Genomic DNA, 19,274 nt, shown 5'->3' with positions numbered 1-19,274 from the left:
TTCTATCATCAAAATCTGTCCAGTGAGTTTGCACTGATGCTCGCGGGAGTATTTGTCACCACAGTGGAAACAAAGGCCATTGGCACGCCTGAATTCGCGCAGTTGACGTTCCCTGGCGTACTCATCCCCACCCTGTCGCAGAGGTGCCGCTGCTCGTGCCGGTGCGGGAACTGGTGCTGCTGGGGGAGGAGGACGACCCACTGGCACAATGCGATGGCGCGACAGACGCTGTTTCTCGAATTCCTCTTCCTGGATGCGCGCAAACACGGCTGCTCGTGTGATGCTGGAGGGGCTCTGCAGTCGCACCCCAAGCCGCAGCTCATCTTTAAGTCCCAGCAGAAACTGTGATATGAAGAACTGTGTGCTCAGGGTCGGGTCCAGGGACAAGAGATGATACATGCGGGTCTCGAATTGCTGTCGATAATCCTGCACACTCCCTGTCTGGCGTAACTGAACCAACTCATGCATCTGTGTTTCGAATTCTTCTGGCCCGAATTCCTCCTCGATTGCTGCTCTGAAAATCGCCCAACTGACCCCGGGATGCTTCTGTCGGTATGCTTGCAGCCACATTGCCGCCAGGCCTTCCATGTACAGCGCGGCGGTGGTCACCCAATTGTGCGGCGGCACACGGTACAGCTCGAAGTAGGACACGCACCGCTCCAGCCAGATGCGCGGTGTGGTGCCGTCGAACCGAGGGAAATCATGCTTGGGCGGCTTCGTGTAGTAGTCACCCTGGCGCTCGCGCTCGGTGGGCGACGGGGCCCCGGCAATCAGCAGCGGGGGGCCGTGGTTGACGAGCCGTGCGAATGGGAGCTGCGTCGCGCCGTCCGTGTAGAGGTGGGTCGGTGAGGGGCGGATGGGTGGTGGAGGTGGTGGTGGTGGTGCACGCGCGGAGGAGTCCGCGGTTGCTGACGGAGACGAGGTGCCCGCGCCGTGCGTGGTGACTGGATCAGGTGCTGGCGGGGTCTTGCGGGCCTCATCCACGTCGGCCTGGGTGAGGTCGATCTGCTTGGCGAGGTGCTTGAGTTCGTCGGAGACTTGGTTGTTGTAGGAGAGCTGTGCTTGGTGGCGCTCGTCGGCAGTTTTCTGGTTCGCGTCGAGACGGCGGATGACCGACTCGAGCAGGTTCTGCAGCTTGTCGGTCGTCTCCGACATGGCGTCAAGCACCCGACGAGTCTGGGCCGAGGGTTTGGAGGGCGGCGCCCTGGTCTCGCTCCAAATCAACCGAACCCCGAGTAGGATTTTGTGCGAACTTGCCGGAGCGGCTCGCACCTAACCCGGTGGATGTTACCGGCGATCGAGAGGGTGTGAGACAGCGGCAGCGGCGAGGTAGTGAGCAAAAAAATTGGCTCTGAATACCAGATTTGTCATGACCCAGGGGACAGGGGAGATCGGGATGAGAAAGGGGATCGAGATGCAGAGGGTGAGAGGAGAGCTTGGAGAAGGGGAAAGGAGAATTGAGATCTTTTTCCATTCATACCCAGCATCTCATCCACAGTACAATATGTAGCCGCCCACCTGGGCCCTCTCACACCCACACACGGTCTCAGAACACACACTGCCTAGCCGCCCACCTGGGCCCTCTCACACCCACACACTGCCTCTGGCCCAACACACACACACACTAGCTCTGTTGCAGTTCAGTTAGTTCAGTTAACTGAACTGCACTTTCAGTCCGTTGCGGATGTATCATCAGCAGGCGTGACAGCAAGTTACATCTATGTGTCTCCTATGTGTTCAAAATATCTGCCCCACTCTTTCTCACTCCGTATGTTGTTCACACTCGCACATCATTCAGTCCTTTGTTTACATAGGAGCATTGAAATCTCAAGAACATAAATGTTTGATATGACTGTAAAAAAGGGTTCGATTATATCTGAATAGATTAGTTATATAAGTTACATACCCATCGCAAACTTGATATGTAAACTCTATGGTGTCTAGTGTCTACCATGTGTTGAAAATATCCGCCCCACTCTTTCTCTGAATGTGTGTCACACTCGCACATCTTTCAGTCCTTTGCATAGATAGGGTGTTGAAATCTCAAGAACATAAAATGTTTGATACGGCTGTAAAAAAAAGTTTGATATATTTAAATAGGCCTAACAATCAGTGACATCTAAAAATCCTTCCTCACATTTTCACATTCTCCTTGAAGTAACAATCAGTTATCCAGACAAAATGAAAAGAAAAGAAAACACCCTAGGAAAAAAATCCAGTAGATATCGGGAATTTACGGGGAGCAGATCCTACGTCCAGAACAAGAATAAAGCATGCACCGATGCTTCAAAAAAAAAGCATGCACTGAGGAAAAAAATACGAGGAAAAGTTCCGGTTTGTGACGTTTGCTTCTGCTCGGAAACAACTGGTTCGTTGTGATTTTGCCCGGAAGAAGCCACCATCAGATACCACCTCTTCTCAAGAAGAAAGATTAAGCGTGTGAAGCAGGCATGGATCGTCATCAGTTGAGCGGTAGCTATCCGAAAGGGACGCGAGGCCGGCTTTCAGCTTAGCTGCCGCTGGTATGAAACCAGAGACTAATTCCAACCGGAAGCAGGGCTGCCAACTACAAAAGACACCATCATGACAAGAAAGTTGTGCCAACGCAGCCGCTCTACGCCTGCAGTTCTCTCCGTCCGCCGGCTATCTACTTGTCAATGTCCCTACGTCGCTGCATTACAATTCAACATATTTATGTTTCTCTCCTAACACGTTGAGCCGTTGCGACCTACATTTCACTATCATGTATTGCGCGCATTCTCAATGCACGTTAGAGAAATACTCCCTTCGTTTTTTTTATTCCGCATATAAGATTTATCTTAAATCAAACTTTGTGAAATTTTACCAAATTTCTATATAAGCATCAACATCTAGAATAGTTGAGGTGTACGATATGAATTAAGTCCTTGATGCATGTAATGATATCGTTTTGATGATGTCAATGTTGATCTTTTTTTCTCACAATCTTGATGAAATTCTATGAAGTTTGATTTAAGACAAAACTTATATGCAAAGAAACGGATGAAGTATTAGATTATAGCAGGGACACAGACTTTGAGCTCTTGGGTGCCCGTGAACCCTATACGAATAGTAATGAAAAAATACCAGGAAAAATGATAAAAATCTGAAATTTTAGGGTATCAAACCTGGTCGACCATTTTATTCACGTATGATGTTTCGTGAAGAAATGGTGTCTATGGTATTCTCAGGAGATAAGTAAAAAAAATCTATTGTATTAAAAAACTGTGGGAATGAATCCTGGACTGTATTTTCTTCGGAAAGGCCAGGTGCTAACTTGTTTTTTTAGACACAGGTGTGGAGTTGTTGTGTCTGTGTTCTTTTGATGCTTCGTTCTGAGTCAATGAAATCCAACTCGATTTGTATACGCCCGCAAGCTGATTAATGACAGCCCATTCAAGTTTGACACGAAAGGGCCTACGACATCCAACAGGGGTCCTCCTATTTGGCGCACTCGCTGCGGGAGTCACACAGCGCGCAACCCTGCTCCCCTCGCGCGCCCATTTGAGCCGGCCCATGAGTGGCGGTGCGGCGCCCCCTATTTTTTTGTTTTCATTTTTTATTATTTAAATAATTCAGGATTTCGGAATAGCTCCAAATTTAAAAAGAATGAGAATTTTGAAAAGTTCGTTGAGCCAAAAAATGTCCCAGAATACAAGTAATATGCACGAATTTTAAAAATGTTCGTCATTTCAAAAAATGCTAGTGAATTTGGATATTGATGAACATTTTTAAAAATTATGGTGAACAAAATTTGAATAAGATCAATATGTTTTTGAGTTAGGTGAATTTTTTTTTGAAAAATTGATGAACAAATTTTGAATTCCATGATCAAAATTTGAATTTTATGAACAATTATAGAAATTTATGAATATATTTTTGAGAATGATGAACAAATTGTGAATACGATGGACATATCTTGAATTTTGATAAAAGTTTTTTAAATACGATGAACAAAAAATGAATTCGATAAATATTTTTTTACATTGATGAACATTTTTTGAATGCGATGAAGAAAAAAATGTACGCGAATTTGGAAATAAAATTCGCAAAAACACGTGAATTTTTTTAAAAATAAAAATAAAAATAAAAACGAAAAAAATAAAAATAAATGTAGAAAACGAAAAAAGAAAAGAGGGAAAAAACGATAGAAAAACCGTAAAATGGGCAGGCCCATACGACATCCAGCGCGTCCATCCTTTTTTTTTTTGAGATCCTTCAGCGCGTCCATCCTAAAGCACGTGATTCAGCCCACGAAAGTCCACTTCCTCTCCAATCCGACCCACAGAGCCCAACGGAAAGCTTTCCTACCTCATCCTCTCGTCATCGTCATCCCCTTCCTTCCTTCCTCCTCGCAAAACCAAACCGAAAGCAAACGACAACACGCGAGAAGAAAGGAGAGGACGATGGTGAGGAAGAGGAAGGAGCTGCTGTCGTCGGCGCCATGGCGGACGGGGGAGGCGGAGGAGGACGACGAGGCGTCCAGGATGAGCCGCGAGGGGAAGGTCACCGTCACCAGCAACCCCGGGGAGACGCCCACCATGAACATGCCACGCAGCAAGCGCCCGGACCTCGACCTCGCCGTCGACGACTTCGAGGAGGACGAGATCGACCCCGAGCTGCGCTACTCCTTCCAGCGCAACAGCAGGGTATGCCCCGCCCGCGCCACGCACCAATCTCTTCCCTCCCCCTTCCCCTATGCTTCTTCCTTGTTTATTGCTGTTAGGCGATTCGCTCTAGGTGTTCGACAGATTGTGAACTCGCGGAGGCTGCAGTCGTAACAGAAGGATTTTCTTCTGGATTAATTAGCAAGTTGAGGGTTCAATCAACTGGTAATGGACCTAATGGTAGTAAAACTGAAACAATAGATTTAGTTTTTTGGATAGAGGCACTTCAAAACCATCTGAACATTGCTGGCCAAAATTCACAAGATCGCACTTCACCTTTTACCGTCATAACCCTAACCACAATAATTAAGACAAAGGGTCCGGTCAATAGCAACACAAATTTGTAAATTGTATTAGATGAAATAAACAGCTCCACAATTGCCAGCTCTTGGTTTCTCTCATATCATGGTTTCCATCTTAATTCAGGTGACCATATTATTTTACTCAAGATTATCAAGAAAAAATAGTAAATAATTTGCCGCTGACAAGCACAGTTGTGTAAATGGAAGGCCATGTCCGAGTATCCTCTACCCTACATGGCTTTTATCACAGTTTTTCTTGAATCTGTGCTAACTTGTTCATGATTCCTACCCATAGAAACAGGGATCATGGGTCGACGCCACATCCCTTGACCTGTGATCGATCACCCCAGTCAAGGGTTAGTGTCGAGTAAGTAGGGATCACCGTGGGTTGGCGGACTTAACACCACGCAAAACAGTTGCTCTCGATCCCAAATGAGAACTCGCACTATGCAGTCGTTGTTGTGTCACTTGGCGCTCCTCATCCTGCTATTACCATGGTGGCACCATGACCATGCTTGGATGTTGCCCGCCCCTTTCCTGCGCTGAGCGTACCTGTGGTTGCCTTTGATTCTTTGTCGGACAACCACAGCGGTGCTTCAATCTATCGCTGGTGGATGGAGGGGTCGGAAGTGACAGCAGGATGGGTGTTGGTGGGAGCTGAGAGACTGATGGTTAGAATATAATTAACACATGGTGTTCAGGACTTGGTGGTTGAGGGTAAGAATAAGATGCTAGGGCTGGAGTACGTGAAAATAAGAAAGATGTGTGTGCTGTGCTAGGCCAACCCAGCAAGTCACATGCCAACTTTTTCCATTTGTTTCACAACTTAGACATTTGATCTTCTATAATTGTTTGCTATATCAAAACTTTTAGCCTCTAAAAATTGGCGTGAGTAAAAAAAAATGGTACTAGTAATCTCAGTGAAAAAAACAATGTCCTACCATGGCCGTCGACCCGGAATTGTTTGGTTTGCGACCCATCCTCCCAAAGAGGTATACCCCTTGTTGCACCTTAACCCGGAGAGGAGGGGTTGCAAACAGGCGATCCTGATATTGTGCATAAGAACTATGACAGAAGATATTGACTTCTTATTTGGTAAAAGATAGAGATATTTTCATTGTGTGTGATTCCTAATACTTCATTCACTTTGTGTGGTCCTAATGTTTCATTCACTTCGAAGTTTATGTAGATGTCTAGATGAATAAGCAAATCAACAAATTGCTCCTATCGAGGATAATTGATTTTGAAATAAAGGAATCTTGTACTTATTTTGTTCGTCGTTGGTTAATTGTCTGACAAGAAGCCCTTTGTTTTGCAGTTCCTGCGGAGAGTTTTCACGGTGGACACACTTGTCAAGCCTCTTCCTCCTGTGATGGCATACAGTGTCTCCCGTAACGTGAACTTTTTCTTCAAGATCTTCACGCAGTTCTGGGGTGAGCTCAGTCAATGGCAAGATAGTATTGTATTAACCTGGTTTACTCTGATCCTATTCGTTTGTTGTTCTGTAGAACGCAATTCAGCATTTCCTCCTAGTGAATAAATTAACTACTCCTATAAAATAACACTGTTATTGATTTCAAGCCACTACATCAAGATAACTTTATCTATATAGAATATGTGCCAGATAAATTGTGTTGTTAATCTAAAATATGTGCTCGATGCCCAGATATCATCAAGATAAATTGTGTTGTTAATCTAAAATATGTGCCAGATGCCCAGATACCAAGATAACTTTATCTATAATAGTTCACTTATGTAACGTGCCCCTCGTTGTTTTCTCAATTACAACACAATTGCTTATTTCTGCTTTGACTGCATCTCTTGCAGATGAAGAAGGAATTGCCAATGCACAGAGATCCCTTGGACTGGGAAGCGAGGATAGCTCCCGGCGGTTTCGCTGATCACCGACGTGCCATGGAACAAGTTGCTGCGCTAGGCTCTGGAGGACCTGTTTATGATTCTGAATACGGGTGTGGTCTGGCTAGTTTCCAGGACTTGTTTATGCTTTATAAGGCGGGTGTGGTCTGTCTAATTTTGAAGTTTCATGCATTTTCCACTAGTAAAAATGGTTGCATTATATGCAGATCTTTGTTCTCAGAAGTCTTTTGTTTTCGTCCAAATTTGTAAAAGATAAAAGTTAGTGTTTGTGCCCAAATTCCCATATTTCTGAAAGAGATTATGGTCCTTCATTGGATGTCATGTTTGCATCCACGTCCTCCTAGCTACACTAATCATTGGAGATTAATTTGTCTATCGAGAAAATAGAACTGATGTTCTTGGTAAAAAATAGAGGAATAGAAACCGGCGGGAATCGAAGGACACATCCCTGTTTATAAGGGGAAATGGCTACTATTTAACAGGTTTGTTTTTCTCAGTCAAACAAAACAAATAGGACCATATCTTGCTCCTTTTTCCTCATATACCTCTTCCTATGGCAGAAAGCAAATCAACATTTGTTGGACCAGCAAGGCTCCCTAACTAGAAACCATAAACTATGCGTCTCTAGGGATCTATTTCAGCATGCATAACCAAGCATTTCTCTCCTTTGTTCTAACAGACCCTGCAACTTGCCAAGCTCTCCATTGGCTGCTTTTGGTGTTCCTAGATTCAGAGCCAAAGGCAGGCAGGCAGGCAGTGGTCCTGGATGGTTTTGCTCTCCTCTGCCTTGGGCATTTGCATCATGCATCATACAAAAGTGTGCTGTTCAGACGCCATTGGCTACCGACCTGTAGCAGCCAATTGATGATTACTAAGTACTTGTTGTCATTTCTTAGTACATCCACCATGCAGCATAATAACAAAGACAAAGAGGAGAGAAAATTCAATGCACCATGGCAGACATGAGCAAGTGCTTGCACATTGTGCCACTAGCATATTTCTAGTCCTTCTGTTAACTTTTCTATGTGCCTAGGCATATAGACTAGGTATAGGTTTGCATATCATCTCTACCTTAATCTATGTAAAACTTAGATAGGTTGAACATGGTCGTTAAATTAACATTACAATCTTGCTAAATCTCAGTCTATTGAGACTGGTTATGTCTCAGTCGATGCTATATCCGATTGAGATCTGTGCAAAATTTTCTTTTTAGTTTTTCCTTTTTCTTTCTTGCAAATTATGTCACTTGACTGAGGCTTCGTTAAATCTCAGTCGACCGAGACTTAGCCACACCCTTAGCATAAATGTGGTTGCAGACGACGACAACAACAACAAAGCCTTTCAATCCCAAACAAGTTGGTGTAGACTAGAGTTGAAATCCATAAGATGTCTAAACCAAGTCATGGTTTTGGCACGTGGATAGTTTAACTTCCATGCACCCCTATCTATGGCTAGATCTTTTGATGATATTCTAGTCCTTGAGATCTCTCTTTACGGACTCCTTCCTTGTCAAGTTTGGTCTACCCCGCCCTCTCTTGATATTATTAGCACGCCTTAATCGTTCGCTATGCACTGGCGCTTCTGTAGGCCTGTGATGTATATGCTCAAACCATCTTAGACGATGTGGACAAGCTTCTCTGTCCATTGCCGGTTAGCGGATTAAACCGACCAGATATCATGAGCCAAAATATGAAAGGAGTAAAAGTGGCCTAGTTCTTGTGTGATATTGCTCAATAAGATGCTTCATTAAACTAGAGCCCTAACTACAAGAATCTTGGAGGAATTCGATCATGGATTGCTTCGCGCAGCTGCTGCGCACCTTGGTTATGAAATGAGGGCTAATGCGCTTGTATAGTTTAAGACATAAATATAATATCTGATAAAGGTAACTTTTTCACCCTAGGTAGAAATATAACAGCAATCTGTAGCCGTGAAGCCATGAGCTTAACTTTGGGGATATAAGCAGTATTATTTGCAGCCTGCTTTTAATCTGATGATGTTACCTAATATGATTGGCGGGCTTCATTCTTGATTCTCCAAGTTGTTCATTACCATGAGACTCATTTTAATATTTGGATGATTTAAGAGAGGGCTATACTTTTCAAGAGCCAATGCTAATATTCCCTGATTATTTAAGATTGCTGAACTCGTTGCGTATTTGTGACAAAATGCGCTTTACTTTGGTATAGTTTCAAATATATTCCTTGAAACAATCTTGTTGTTGATGACACTAGTTAGTTATGTATATCTGTAGAGACAGGGCCATGATAGGCAAGATTGCTATCTCAACATAGAGTAATTTTAAAATTGGGCTTACAGCAGCCACCTAATAAGGCCAAAGAACCATGAACAGAAAGTGGCCCACAAATAATAACATATCCATGACTAGCTAGGAGTATGGTACTAGTATACATCTTTAACTACAGTAGCAGCATGTTATGCTGGTGGATTAGAGAACACTGGAAAGAGCTAGCATCTAAAAGGTCTCAGGTGTCATAGGCCAAGCATGCAGCTGGGAGGAGATGACATGACAGCAATCTTTCTCTTGGGAATGTCCAATGAGCACTCACCCTCCTTTTCCCTTTCATTAATCGAAAGGCAAATTAATTGGAATCTGTTGAAGCTTTATGCCCTAAACCACTAGCATCTACTATGAAGCATCCCACAAGGAGATGTCTCAACAGGTGGCAGCCTCCCATGACTCCTCCATTTCACTGATGAATCCAGACTGACATCTGGGAGAAGTAGTTTTTCTTGTTCTGATCTCCATACACCCTTTATGCAAAGTCTTTAGGGATTGACTCTCCAGCACTTTGTTTGTCTACCATTGATGTGAATGAAGGTGAGCTCTTGAAAACCAAAGAACAAATTACATGCGATCCAGGCAATTAAAGATCTTGCAATCTGAATCAAACAAGAGACAATGGGGTTCTTGAGGTTCACAAATCTCCAGAATTCAGATTCATGCACACCTTCAAAACCGGGGAAGATACATTTAGTTTCTAGAACCACTCATATTTTTTTATTTTCAGCGCATAATGTAGAGATCAAAAGAATTACTCTATGTTTATGCCAGGGTGTATTTTTAACGAGGAAACATCGTTTTCACCAACAAGGTACTATATATTCTCATTCGGAAGAAAAAAGAGCAACTTTCATGTGTCCTCAAGTTACCCTGTGTTTGCTTAGCCTTGCTTTGTGTGTGCCAAAAAGAAAATATTAAGAGGGTGATAGGGATGAAGAATTTTTTGCAGCACTATCAAGTGAGGTGTTTAAAACTGCAAATTGTTGGGTACAGATGCTTTGTCCAACAAAAGAGATGGAAAAGAGGGGTTATTGACATGACACCAAATGAGCATCCTGTTTTGATTAAGCTAGCAAAGCTAGCTATCTTTATAACAAGACATATAGTCGTAAAGCAAACAGAGGAGGAATTCATAGACAGACATTAGCCACCTAATGTTGCGGCAAAGAAGGTCAGCAAATTGTTCTAAAAAAACAGAAAAAATGACAATACATCTAGCACTTATCTGATCTCTTTACAATGCTTTTTCTTCGTCTATTTCCTTAGTTCATCATACTTAAGCCCACAGACCAAATTTACTACTTCCTCCGATCCAAAATAAGTGTAGCCGTTTTGAACTGGGGTTAGTTCAAAACTACGACACTTATTGTGGATCGGAGGTAGTACTATTTAACACCTGTTTTTTGTTGTTTTGATCTGAAATTTCACTAGCTGGTGCCTATTTTGTTGTTGTTCTTGTGCCCAGCCAGGTTGACTTCAGAAAGCTCATCCTAACCGGCAGTCATGTCGATTGACGGTCACGATCGATGACCGTTCCATGAACCGCCACATGTCTCATCTTCAAGAACTCAATAGAAGCCAAGTGTAATAAAGGGTGGAGTACAACATGTGTGCATCGCCACACATGGATTCCAAGGTGCCACACCAACTTTCTTCCCTCCCATCTGTTAGCTTGACCGCCCAAATGCCTCAAGCACTGATTGGTAGGGGACGATGTAGGCCTAGAGAGGCAAGTATTATTATTGTGTGGGATGCCAGGGGAGGGGGGAGGGAATTGGTTCCTGCTCCCACTATAAAAACGACATCTCTATCCTCACCTGTGGTTTAAGCAGGACAGTAGTCTCACATAGAGAGAGCTGCAAGGGTGCAACCGCAGCAACCTCGAAGCTAGTCCAAACTAGTGGAAGGTTGTGTGCAATCTATCATCATCTTCGTCTCTGTCTGTCTGTATCCCTTACCAATCCATCCATCCACCCATCCATCATCATCCATGGCGAGAGGCAAGGTCCAGCTCCGGCGCATCGAGAACCCTGTCCACCGGCAGGTCACCTTCTGCAAGCGCCGCGCGGGGCTCCTCAAGAAGGCCAGGGAGCTCTCAGTCCTCTGCGATGCCGACATCGGTATCATCATCTTCTCTGCGCACGGCAAGCTCTACGACCTCGCCACCACCGGGTATGACTAGGATGTGCATGCACTTCCTCTCGGCTCTCTTGATTTGCTCCTTCAACCTCGAGCTCATTCATCTCTTTTTGTCTTGGTCTTGAGCAGAACCATGGATGGGCTGATCGAGAGGTACAAGAGTGCCAGTGGAGAAGGCATGGCCGCCGACGGCTGCGGCGACCAGAGAGTGGTAATTAAGCTTCTTCACATGTCCTCTCCTCTTCATGTACAAGTCTAAGTCACACATGAGACTTTTAAGTGGGCATGTCAGTTCTAAAACTTGGTGAAATTCTAAAACTTGACCATGTTTGTCACTAGGACCCAAAGCAGGAGGCAATGGTGCTGAAACAAGAAATAGACCTTTTGCAGAAGGGACTGAGGTACTCCATCCTGCTTACTCATTTCGCTTTGCTTCTACAAGTCACATTATTTATGCCCAAGTAAAGATTACATTAGCTCACAAATGGAGATGAAGTGATACACGTTTCCAGCATGTCTAGTTTATTTCATAAGCACAAATATAGTTTATTATTTCCCCGCAAAAAAATAGTTTAATATTCAAAGCTGCCCTGGTAGTGGCGGACCTTCAACGCGATTTGAGACGGGACTAAATGAGTCTTAAATAGAGTTGAAAGGGCTAATCTAGTGTGTTACGTTAAATTTGGCTCAAATAGTTTTAAATATTACTCCCAAAATAACTGACTATGTACTAACTAGTACTACAAAGTTGAGTCATTTATATTGGGACGGAGGGAGTACAAAATTAGTATAGAGTTAAGTCACTTATGTTTGGAAAGAAATAAATTTGATTCTTTTTGGGGGTGGGGGGTGGGGGGCATGGCCCCCTTTGGCCCTCACTAAGTCCGCCACTGCACCCTGGTAACCCTGAAATATTTTGTTTACTTGCACAAAAACATCTCAAAGCAACACAAACTTGTTTGTAAGTAGCACAAACTTAGAAACCTGCTTTTGCTCTTACATTTAGTTGAACTCCCTCCACCAACCAAACAAAACTATTGATTGAAAGGAAAAGGCTGTGACGTGAACATCAAAGTCTTCTAGCTATACTTCGATGAACTCTGAGACTTAATCTTGGCAAAATGAAAACCATGGCAGGTACATCTATGGAAACAGGGCAAATGAGCACATGAATGTTGACGAGCTGAATGCCCTGGAGAGGTACTTGGAGATGTGGATGTTCAACATCCGCTCCGCAAAGGTAATTCAACACAAAGCCTATAAATTATTGAAAGAGAAACTCTTTTGGGCACCACTAAAACTTTCTTATCTAACAGATGCAGATAATGATTCAAGAGATCCAGGCACTGAAGAGCAAGGCAAGTCAATTAATAACAGTTCAAATCTATAAATACCCAAATATCATTGACAATTTGCTGAAAGTAGAGTTAGATTCTTTATATGCAGGAGGGCATGTTGAAAGCTGCCAACGAAATTCTCCAGGAAAAGGTACCAATTGTACGTATATTGACACATGGAACTGCAAACTAGAATTTTGTGTTGTAGACCGCCGTGCAAGCATGGTTGCTGATACCAAAAAATGTGTTCCTGGTTGCAGATAGTAGAACAGCATGGACTGATCGACGTAGGCATGACTATAGCAGATCAGCAGAATGGGCATTTTAGTACAGTCCCAATGTTAGAGGAGATCACTAACCCACTGACTATACTGAGTGGCTATTCTACTTGTAGGGGCTCAGAGATGGGCTATTCCTTCTGATGGTAATAACGCCCTGAGGGACTATTATTAGTGTGTAATATGGTGGTTAATACTAAACAAAGCTTGCTTTATGTATGGTTTGCTCTGGTACTACTCTGTAATATTTATATATAGGCCATATTCCCTCAGGAGTGCCCTTAAGGCCTTAAGTAGTGTACTGTACTGTGCTTTTACATTACCTAAAGAACTCTTGAGGAGCTCTGATGTTGCTATTTCACATAATCAAGACCTTTGTTGGTGTGTTGCTTCGAATGTTGAGATGTTGCAAACTTATTATCCCTTGAGTAACTTGTTTTTACATGGGCACATTGTTTATTTGAATTTGATGCATGATATTAGCTTGGTTCATTAAGCAAATGTGACATGCAAATAAAAACTGTTAGCATTAGGCATGAGAAACCATGCTGGAAAATCACTAGTATCAGATAATTTGACGAGGCATATTTAAAACCAAGTACCAAGGATAGATCCAGCGGCAGCTGAGTTAGAAAACACAGTCTAATTAAACTCGGGGTAGGTGAATGTGCCTACTTACAGAAGTGTTGATACCTATGAAATGCTGATACAACATAGTTTCTCAGGCAATAAATGCAGTGACGCTTACAACATGACATAGCATCAAAATAATGACCCAAATAAACACGCAGTTATCAAGTCAGGAAAGCTGGTTCCAGAATTCTCCTATGCAATTGGAATCATAATCACTTGCAGTAGGAGAGACCAGTCTCTGAACCCCAGAGATCATAATTCCAGGCCTCAAGACCTACGCTCATATTCATACTGGAAACCTGAGTGGAAATGGTTTTGAAGAAAGTAGGCATCCCCGATATTATTTTTACGGTCATTGAATACTTACAGATCATGTGCGAACTGATAGACTGAAAAGTACTGGCATTTAGTTTTCCACAGGTGCAAACATGAACATCGTAGAGAAACTAAGAGCAAACCCATAGTAGAGAAAATAAAATACATTGTCCAGTTGATTGCCAATATGCACCTTATTGGAAAAAGACTAGGAAGTAAAAACTAGAAATCCCAAACTGGAGACATCATTGTCTTGTCAAACCAGTATGCTGAAACAGGCATAAGCTTATGCAGAAGTCTTCTTCAATTCTTCTGGCCTGCTCACAGAAGAAGATTTGCAGCAAGTTTAGAATAATCTTGGAAATGTTTGGCAGCGGAAGTAAACAAAATACTTTCATGCAGGCAATTTGATCAACAATGGTGCGTTAGCAAGTACTATCATCAAATTAACAATCATATTTCATCTTATACCTTACTACTACTAATTCACATAAATAGCTTTATGATAAATCCCTAAGACCTTCACATCAACACTACTGGAGATACTATCAGTATAATGTTCTAGTAGAGCTAAACGGAAACATACAAAACTAAATGGAACATTGTCATACTGTCACTCAACAATCACACTGCCAGAGTCACTATCATATAATGCTTTAAGAAAGCTAAACAGAAACATGCAAAACTAAATGAAACAGTGTCATACTGTCACTCAATTACAATCACAATGCCAATCACTATCATATAATGTTCTAAGAAAAATAAACAGAAATACGCAAAGCTCAATGAGATATTGGCATGCAGCTGTACGCAGCCACTTGACCATGGCAATTCATACTACATGATTCACTCTTATATAATATAATTGTTTTGTGAGAGCTAAACAGAAAAATGTCAACCTAAACGAAACACTGTCATGCATTTACTGGACTATGATCAGGTGCAAGTTGATGAGTATCATCATGTTGAAACTGATACAACCACATCATACCCTTCTAGCGTTCCTAGTTCACTCAGACAACACTTCACCAACACCATATAATTGCAGTCCGAAAAATATCATCAATACCACATAATCACAGCCCAAAATCCAAATTCACTCAAGTGGCATAACATCAAGACCTCCCAGTCAAAACTTCTGACCAGGAACCGATGGAATCACTATCATAATGTTCTCTTACAAAGTGGCATGGCATACATGTATTAACATGCAACATGCTGCCTTTTGGAATTGAATCACACAATGAGGATAAACAGAAGGAAGTAGTATGTGGAATGAAGCCAGAAGAAAGCAACACACCTGAGACCTTGTCCTCCCACCAGTAGATGAACCTGAGGTTGGCCCCCTGCTTGTCCATCTTGTAGAGCTCGTACCAGTGCTCGGCCACCTCCGACCCGAGCACGGCGCCAGTGAGCGCTCCGAACCCGGTCGCCAGCACGACACCTGCAGGCAAGGCAGTCAGACACGGATCAATTCCCCGCCGCATCTCGATCAGCCACAGCAGCAACGACGACGTAGGCAGGCCAAGAATCAAGATCGATCGAGAGATTTTCGTACCGTGCGGGCTCTTGGAGTACTTGAAGGCAACGCCGCCGAGGTGCGCGGCGCCGGCCAGGGCCCCGCCGAGCGCGAACTTCCTGGACTCCCTCAGGGCCTTGAGCTGGAAACGGATCTCCGTAATTTAGAAAGGGGAGGAAGAGAGGGATCGGGATCGGGTTGCGGAGAGGGTGCAGGGTAGGGTTGGGAGATACCTGCGGGCCGTAGACGGGGTCGGAGGCGATGAACTCTTCGACGTCGGCGTCGGACCACTTGGGGAGGGGCTGGTCGCGGCCGTAGACCTTCTTGAAGTAGTCGAGGAAGGCGAAGTTGCGCGCCCAGTGCTGCTTCACGCCCTCAAAGTGCTCGCCGATCCCCATCGCCGCCGCCGCCGCTGCTTCGCTGCGATTCGATCGGTTCCACGGTGAGCCTTTCTCGTTTCTCTCCTTGGGGACTTGGGGAAAAGGTTTTTTTTTTTTTGAGAAAGACTTGGGGAAAAGGTTAGAGAAGGAAGGCTAATAAATGGGCTGGCTAAGACACCAGATGGGCCAGAATGGTCTACATGAGATGGCTAGAGAAGGTTAGTAATGGGCTGGCTACGACCCAGATGGGCCAGAATGGCCTACATGAAACTACGGGGATGAGTTTTTTCACAAGAGCTTACAAATTGTGGGTCTGTTTGGTTGATGCCCTAGGCTTCATGCCAGGCAAAAAGATGCCTGGTAGCCTGGAGAAATGGGAAAATATGTCTGGCTTGCCTGTGTATCTGCTGTTTGGTTGAACGCCTTGCCTGGCACACATAGTATACACAATAAGAAATCAGCATGTCAGGTTGAGTTGACCGGCAGTTAGCATGCAAACCATAAATAATCACATGCAGGTGCACTAATTAGTCCCGAGTGGCATTAGCCTGGAAGCCAGGCGTCCGAATTCATCGGCCCAAGCCAGGCTATCAGTTCTAGGCCAGGGAGGTATCCCAAATTCCAAGCCTCTAACCAAACAATATGTAGGCACATCTCAGGCAGGTCTCAGGCCATGCAATTGTTCTCCGGGGTTGCAACCAAATACATCCTGTACTACCTCCATTTCTTAATATAAGATGTTGGATTAGTTTAAAATTACCCAATTGATAAGTGTCACACGTGTGGCATGAAGCACTCTGCCTCTGATGTTTTTAACAATTAAAGTTGTCATCCACAAAGAAAAAACAAACCCGAAAAACTAAAACTTGCCATCCGAAAAATAAATTTGCCATGCTTGACAATTAGAGTTGACATTCTCGTGTCACTAAATTTGTCATAAAAAACTTTCGGAGTTGTCATGTGTTCGTGCCACACATGTGACACTTATTAGGGTCCTAAAATTAAACCGCCCCAACATCTTATATTAATGAATGGAGGTAATAGTTTTTTTGTGTGTGAGAGCTTACAAAATGTAGTTGGCCACTCAAAAGAATATACAAATCATAGTCTTTTTTCTTTTGAAAAGAATGTCTTGTGGCTCGTTTATTGCAATATCGTTACATTGGTTATTACAAGAGGCGTGACAAACATGAGTGGATCACCGTCCCAAAAATAGACTACACTTTGAATCATAAGCATGCCTTGCGGTAGAATGAGCCACCTTATTAGCACTCCTTGAACAATGTAGGAATGAGACTGTTCCAATTATCTGAGCTCTCACAAAAACTCATCTATAGTTAGGACTTCCATATCACCTTTGCATAGCTGAATAATATCCAAAGAGTCGGATTCGATGATAACTGGGGAGCACCCTAACTGTTCCAGGAGGGCAAGACCATTTTCCATTGCAAAGGCCTCTGCAGAAGCTGCATTAGCAGTTTGAAATAGCTGAACAATGACACCTACAATAGCCTCAACGTGATCATTGCATAATACAACACTCGTAGCACCCATACCATCTTCAAAATAAGCAGCATCGTTGTTCAGTTTTATAGGATTCCTGGGGAAGTTTTGACCATAGTATTTCATGATTCGAACTGATGAGTAATTTGATGAGAAAGCTTGTATAGCAGATGCAAACCTCGCCGGGGAGGCCTTTGTTTCTCCATTAACCATCTCACTTCTTTGCCACCATATGTACCAAGCTTCCACTGAAACTAATTCTTTAACTCGTATGTGACCAAGCACAGTAGATTTATTTAGAGGATTGCACAGAATTTCCACAGGGACAATGGATCTCGACTGGTCAGCTGTGAGCGCTTGTTCAGTTATATAAAAAATGCCAAGGGATGTATATACTTCATGCACACGATTGCATGTGACATGTGTCTAATATCTTTTGCCCCCGCATGACAAACTGGGCATTGAGTATAACCGGAATGTGCCTCGCCACTAGAATCGTCATGCTAGGAACTGTTCCATGGCGTGCCCTCCACAAAAAGTTAATACTTTACTGGGAACATCTAGCTTCCATAAGATATCCCATACTAGTTTTGGTTTTGCCGAGCCATGATCATTCTCCCTTCTCATTCTATTACCGGATTGGTGATCTCATTCAGGGTAATAGGCCGAGCGAACAAGGAAAGAGAAGTATTTTGTGTTTGTTCCACGTGATGGAATCATTTGTCATATACATGCTCATTCAATGAATTTTTAGAATCCTTTCAGCATCAGTTGAATGAAATATGTCTCTAATCAAAGCTTCATTCCAGCGGCCACTTAATGGGGGAATCAATTCATCCATCGTTCTGAGCAAAACTTTGACAATTTAGGGTGAGTTCTCGAAGGGTTGTTTGGGAATCCAATTATCATCCTAAATGTTTTATGTTATTTCCTGAGCCCACTCTCCAAATATGTGCACGTACATTCAAAACGTTTGTGAACAACCACAATGCTCTGCCAAGTGAAAGAAAAACCTTTCTTTATTCCCTCTTTCAATAAGTTCCCATCCAAAAAGCATTTTGCTCGAAGGACATGAGCGCACAAAGTCTCAGGATTTTAGATTCATCTCCAACTTTGTTTTGCTAGCCTGACAAGATTAAAAGCATGGAGATCACGGAATCCCATTCCACACATTTTCTCTGGGATACGTAATATCCACCACTTAGCCCAACGCATTTTTCTTTGGTCCTTTGAACCACTCCACCAAAATCCTACCATGACATCATCATCTCGCTAAAAGCTTTTTTGGTATCTTGAAAAGAGACATAGCAAAAATAGAAATGGACGGGATGACATATTTGAATAGGATTTCCTTTGCTCTCATCAACATAAGTTTCTCCTTCCAACCCTTAATAAGCCGAATAATTCTCTATAGCAAACCGACAAAGCTTGTAGTCCTATCAAGTTCCATGATAGATGAAAGACCAATGTACTTATCTTAAAGAGCCTTAGTCATAATATTTAGTTCAACACACACTTGAGCTTTGACAACACCATCCACATTGGAGTTGAAAAAGATACTACCCTTTGCTTCACTCACCATTTGTCCTGATCTCTCATAATAGTGATCAAGAGCCCATCTCAATGAGGTTGCATTAGTCAAATCCGCCTTCAAAAGTATAGGGAGTCATCAGCAAATAGTTAATGAGAGATTGATGGTGCATTTCTGCACACTCGAATACCTTCGATGCCTCAAACCTCCTCTTTTTGAGCCAGAACACTCGATTAACCTTTCACACAAATCAATAATAAATATGGTGATAAAGGGTCTCCCTGAAGGATTCCCCTAGGAGGGACAAAAGAATTCGTTTGTTTGTCATTATATCTTACTTTGTAATTGACTGTTCTCACACAAACCATTCTCAAATGCACAAATTTATTATCAAAACCCAATCTTTGCATCATTCTTTCCAAGAAAATCCACTCAGCACAATCATAAGCCTTGTGCATATCCAATTTTA

The 19,274-nt window shown here is 43.1% G+C and overlaps 3 protein-coding genes across 4 annotated transcripts; 2 read left to right on the top strand and 1 right to left on the bottom strand.

Moving 5' to 3' along the window:
- The first annotated feature begins 4,345 nt into the window (after nt 1-4,345).
- On the top strand, nt 4,346-7,181 carry LOC123147587 (uncharacterized). The gene is made up of 3 exons (XM_044566853.1): nt 4,346-4,667; nt 6,306-6,420; nt 6,815-7,181. The coding sequence occupies exons 1-3, from the start codon at nt 4,425-4,427 to the stop codon at nt 6,886-6,888; spliced, it is 432 nt and encodes a 143-aa protein (XP_044422788.1). The 5' UTR covers nt 4,346-4,424; the 3' UTR covers nt 6,889-7,181.
- A 3,804-nt stretch (nt 7,182-10,985) lies between these two features.
- On the top strand, nt 10,986-13,368 carry LOC123147585 (MADS-box transcription factor 26). Of its 2 annotated transcripts, none has more exons than XM_044566850.1 (7): nt 10,986-11,342; nt 11,439-11,520; nt 11,649-11,710; nt 12,447-12,549; nt 12,626-12,667; nt 12,756-12,806; nt 12,907-13,368. In XM_044566850.1, the coding sequence occupies exons 1-7, from the start codon at nt 11,161-11,163 to the stop codon at nt 13,066-13,068; spliced, it is 684 nt and encodes a 227-aa protein (XP_044422785.1). In that variant the 5' UTR covers nt 10,986-11,160; the 3' UTR covers nt 13,069-13,368. The 2 variants fall into 2 exon arrangements, with proteins under 2 accessions (XP_044422785.1, XP_044422786.1); XM_044566851.1 differs by having other exon boundaries at nt 10,988-11,342; nt 12,756-12,797.
- Nucleotides 13,369-13,870: 502 nt separating this feature from the next.
- Nucleotides 13,871-15,907, bottom strand: LOC123147586 (succinate dehydrogenase subunit 6, mitochondrial). The gene is made up of 4 exons (XM_044566852.1): nt 15,625-15,907; nt 15,431-15,533; nt 15,173-15,316; nt 13,871-14,189 (listed from the first exon to the last, which is right to left on the bottom strand). The coding sequence occupies exons 1-4, from the start codon at nt 15,787-15,789 to the stop codon at nt 14,176-14,178; spliced, it is 426 nt and encodes a 141-aa protein (XP_044422787.1). The 5' UTR covers nt 15,790-15,907; the 3' UTR covers nt 13,871-14,175.
- Between the last annotated feature and the right edge of the window lie 3,367 nt (nt 15,908-19,274).

The sequence above is a fragment of the Triticum aestivum genome, chromosome 7A (genome assembly GCF_018294505.1).
Source record: "Triticum aestivum cultivar Chinese Spring chromosome 7A, IWGSC CS RefSeq v2.1, whole genome shotgun sequence".
In the NCBI taxonomy this organism is placed as follows: Eukaryota; Viridiplantae; Streptophyta; class Magnoliopsida; order Poales; family Poaceae; genus Triticum; species Triticum aestivum.
The sequence above is the reverse complement of the archived record's forward strand: the minus strand, read 5'-3'. Positions and strand labels throughout refer to the sequence as shown.

Bases quoted from the DNA above. Each gene is read 5' to 3' on its own strand.
- LOC123147586 (XM_044566852.1), bottom strand. From the start codon at position 15,789: ATGGGGATCGGCGAGCACTTTGAGGGCGTGAAGCAGCACTGGGCGCGC. The intron at 15,534-15,624 runs GTATCTCCCAAC...ATCCGTTTCCAG, and splicing joins ACCCCGTCTACGGCCCGCAG to CTCAAGGCCCTGAGGGAGTC. The intron at 15,317-15,430 runs GTACGAAAATCT...CCTTGCCTGCAG, and splicing joins GTACTCCAAGAGCCCGCACG to GTGTCGTGCTGGCGACCGGG.
- LOC123147587 (XM_044566853.1), top strand. From the start codon at position 4,425: ATGGTGAGGAAGAGGAAGGAGCTGCTGTCGTCGGCGCCATGGCGGACG. The intron at 4,668-6,305 runs GTATGCCCCGCC...TTTGTTTTGCAG, and splicing joins CCTTCCAGCGCAACAGCAGG to TTCCTGCGGAGAGTTTTCAC. The intron at 6,421-6,814 runs GTGAGCTCAGTC...CATCTCTTGCAG, and splicing joins GATCTTCACGCAGTTCTGGG to ATGAAGAAGGAATTGCCAAT.
- LOC123147585 (XM_044566850.1), top strand. From the start codon at position 11,161: ATGGCGAGAGGCAAGGTCCAGCTCCGGCGCATCGAGAACCCTGTCCAC. The intron at 11,343-11,438 runs GTATGACTAGGA...GGTCTTGAGCAG, and splicing joins TACGACCTCGCCACCACCGG to AACCATGGATGGGCTGATCG. The intron at 12,550-12,625 runs GTAATTCAACAC...CTTATCTAACAG, and splicing joins TCAACATCCGCTCCGCAAAG to ATGCAGATAATGATTCAAGA.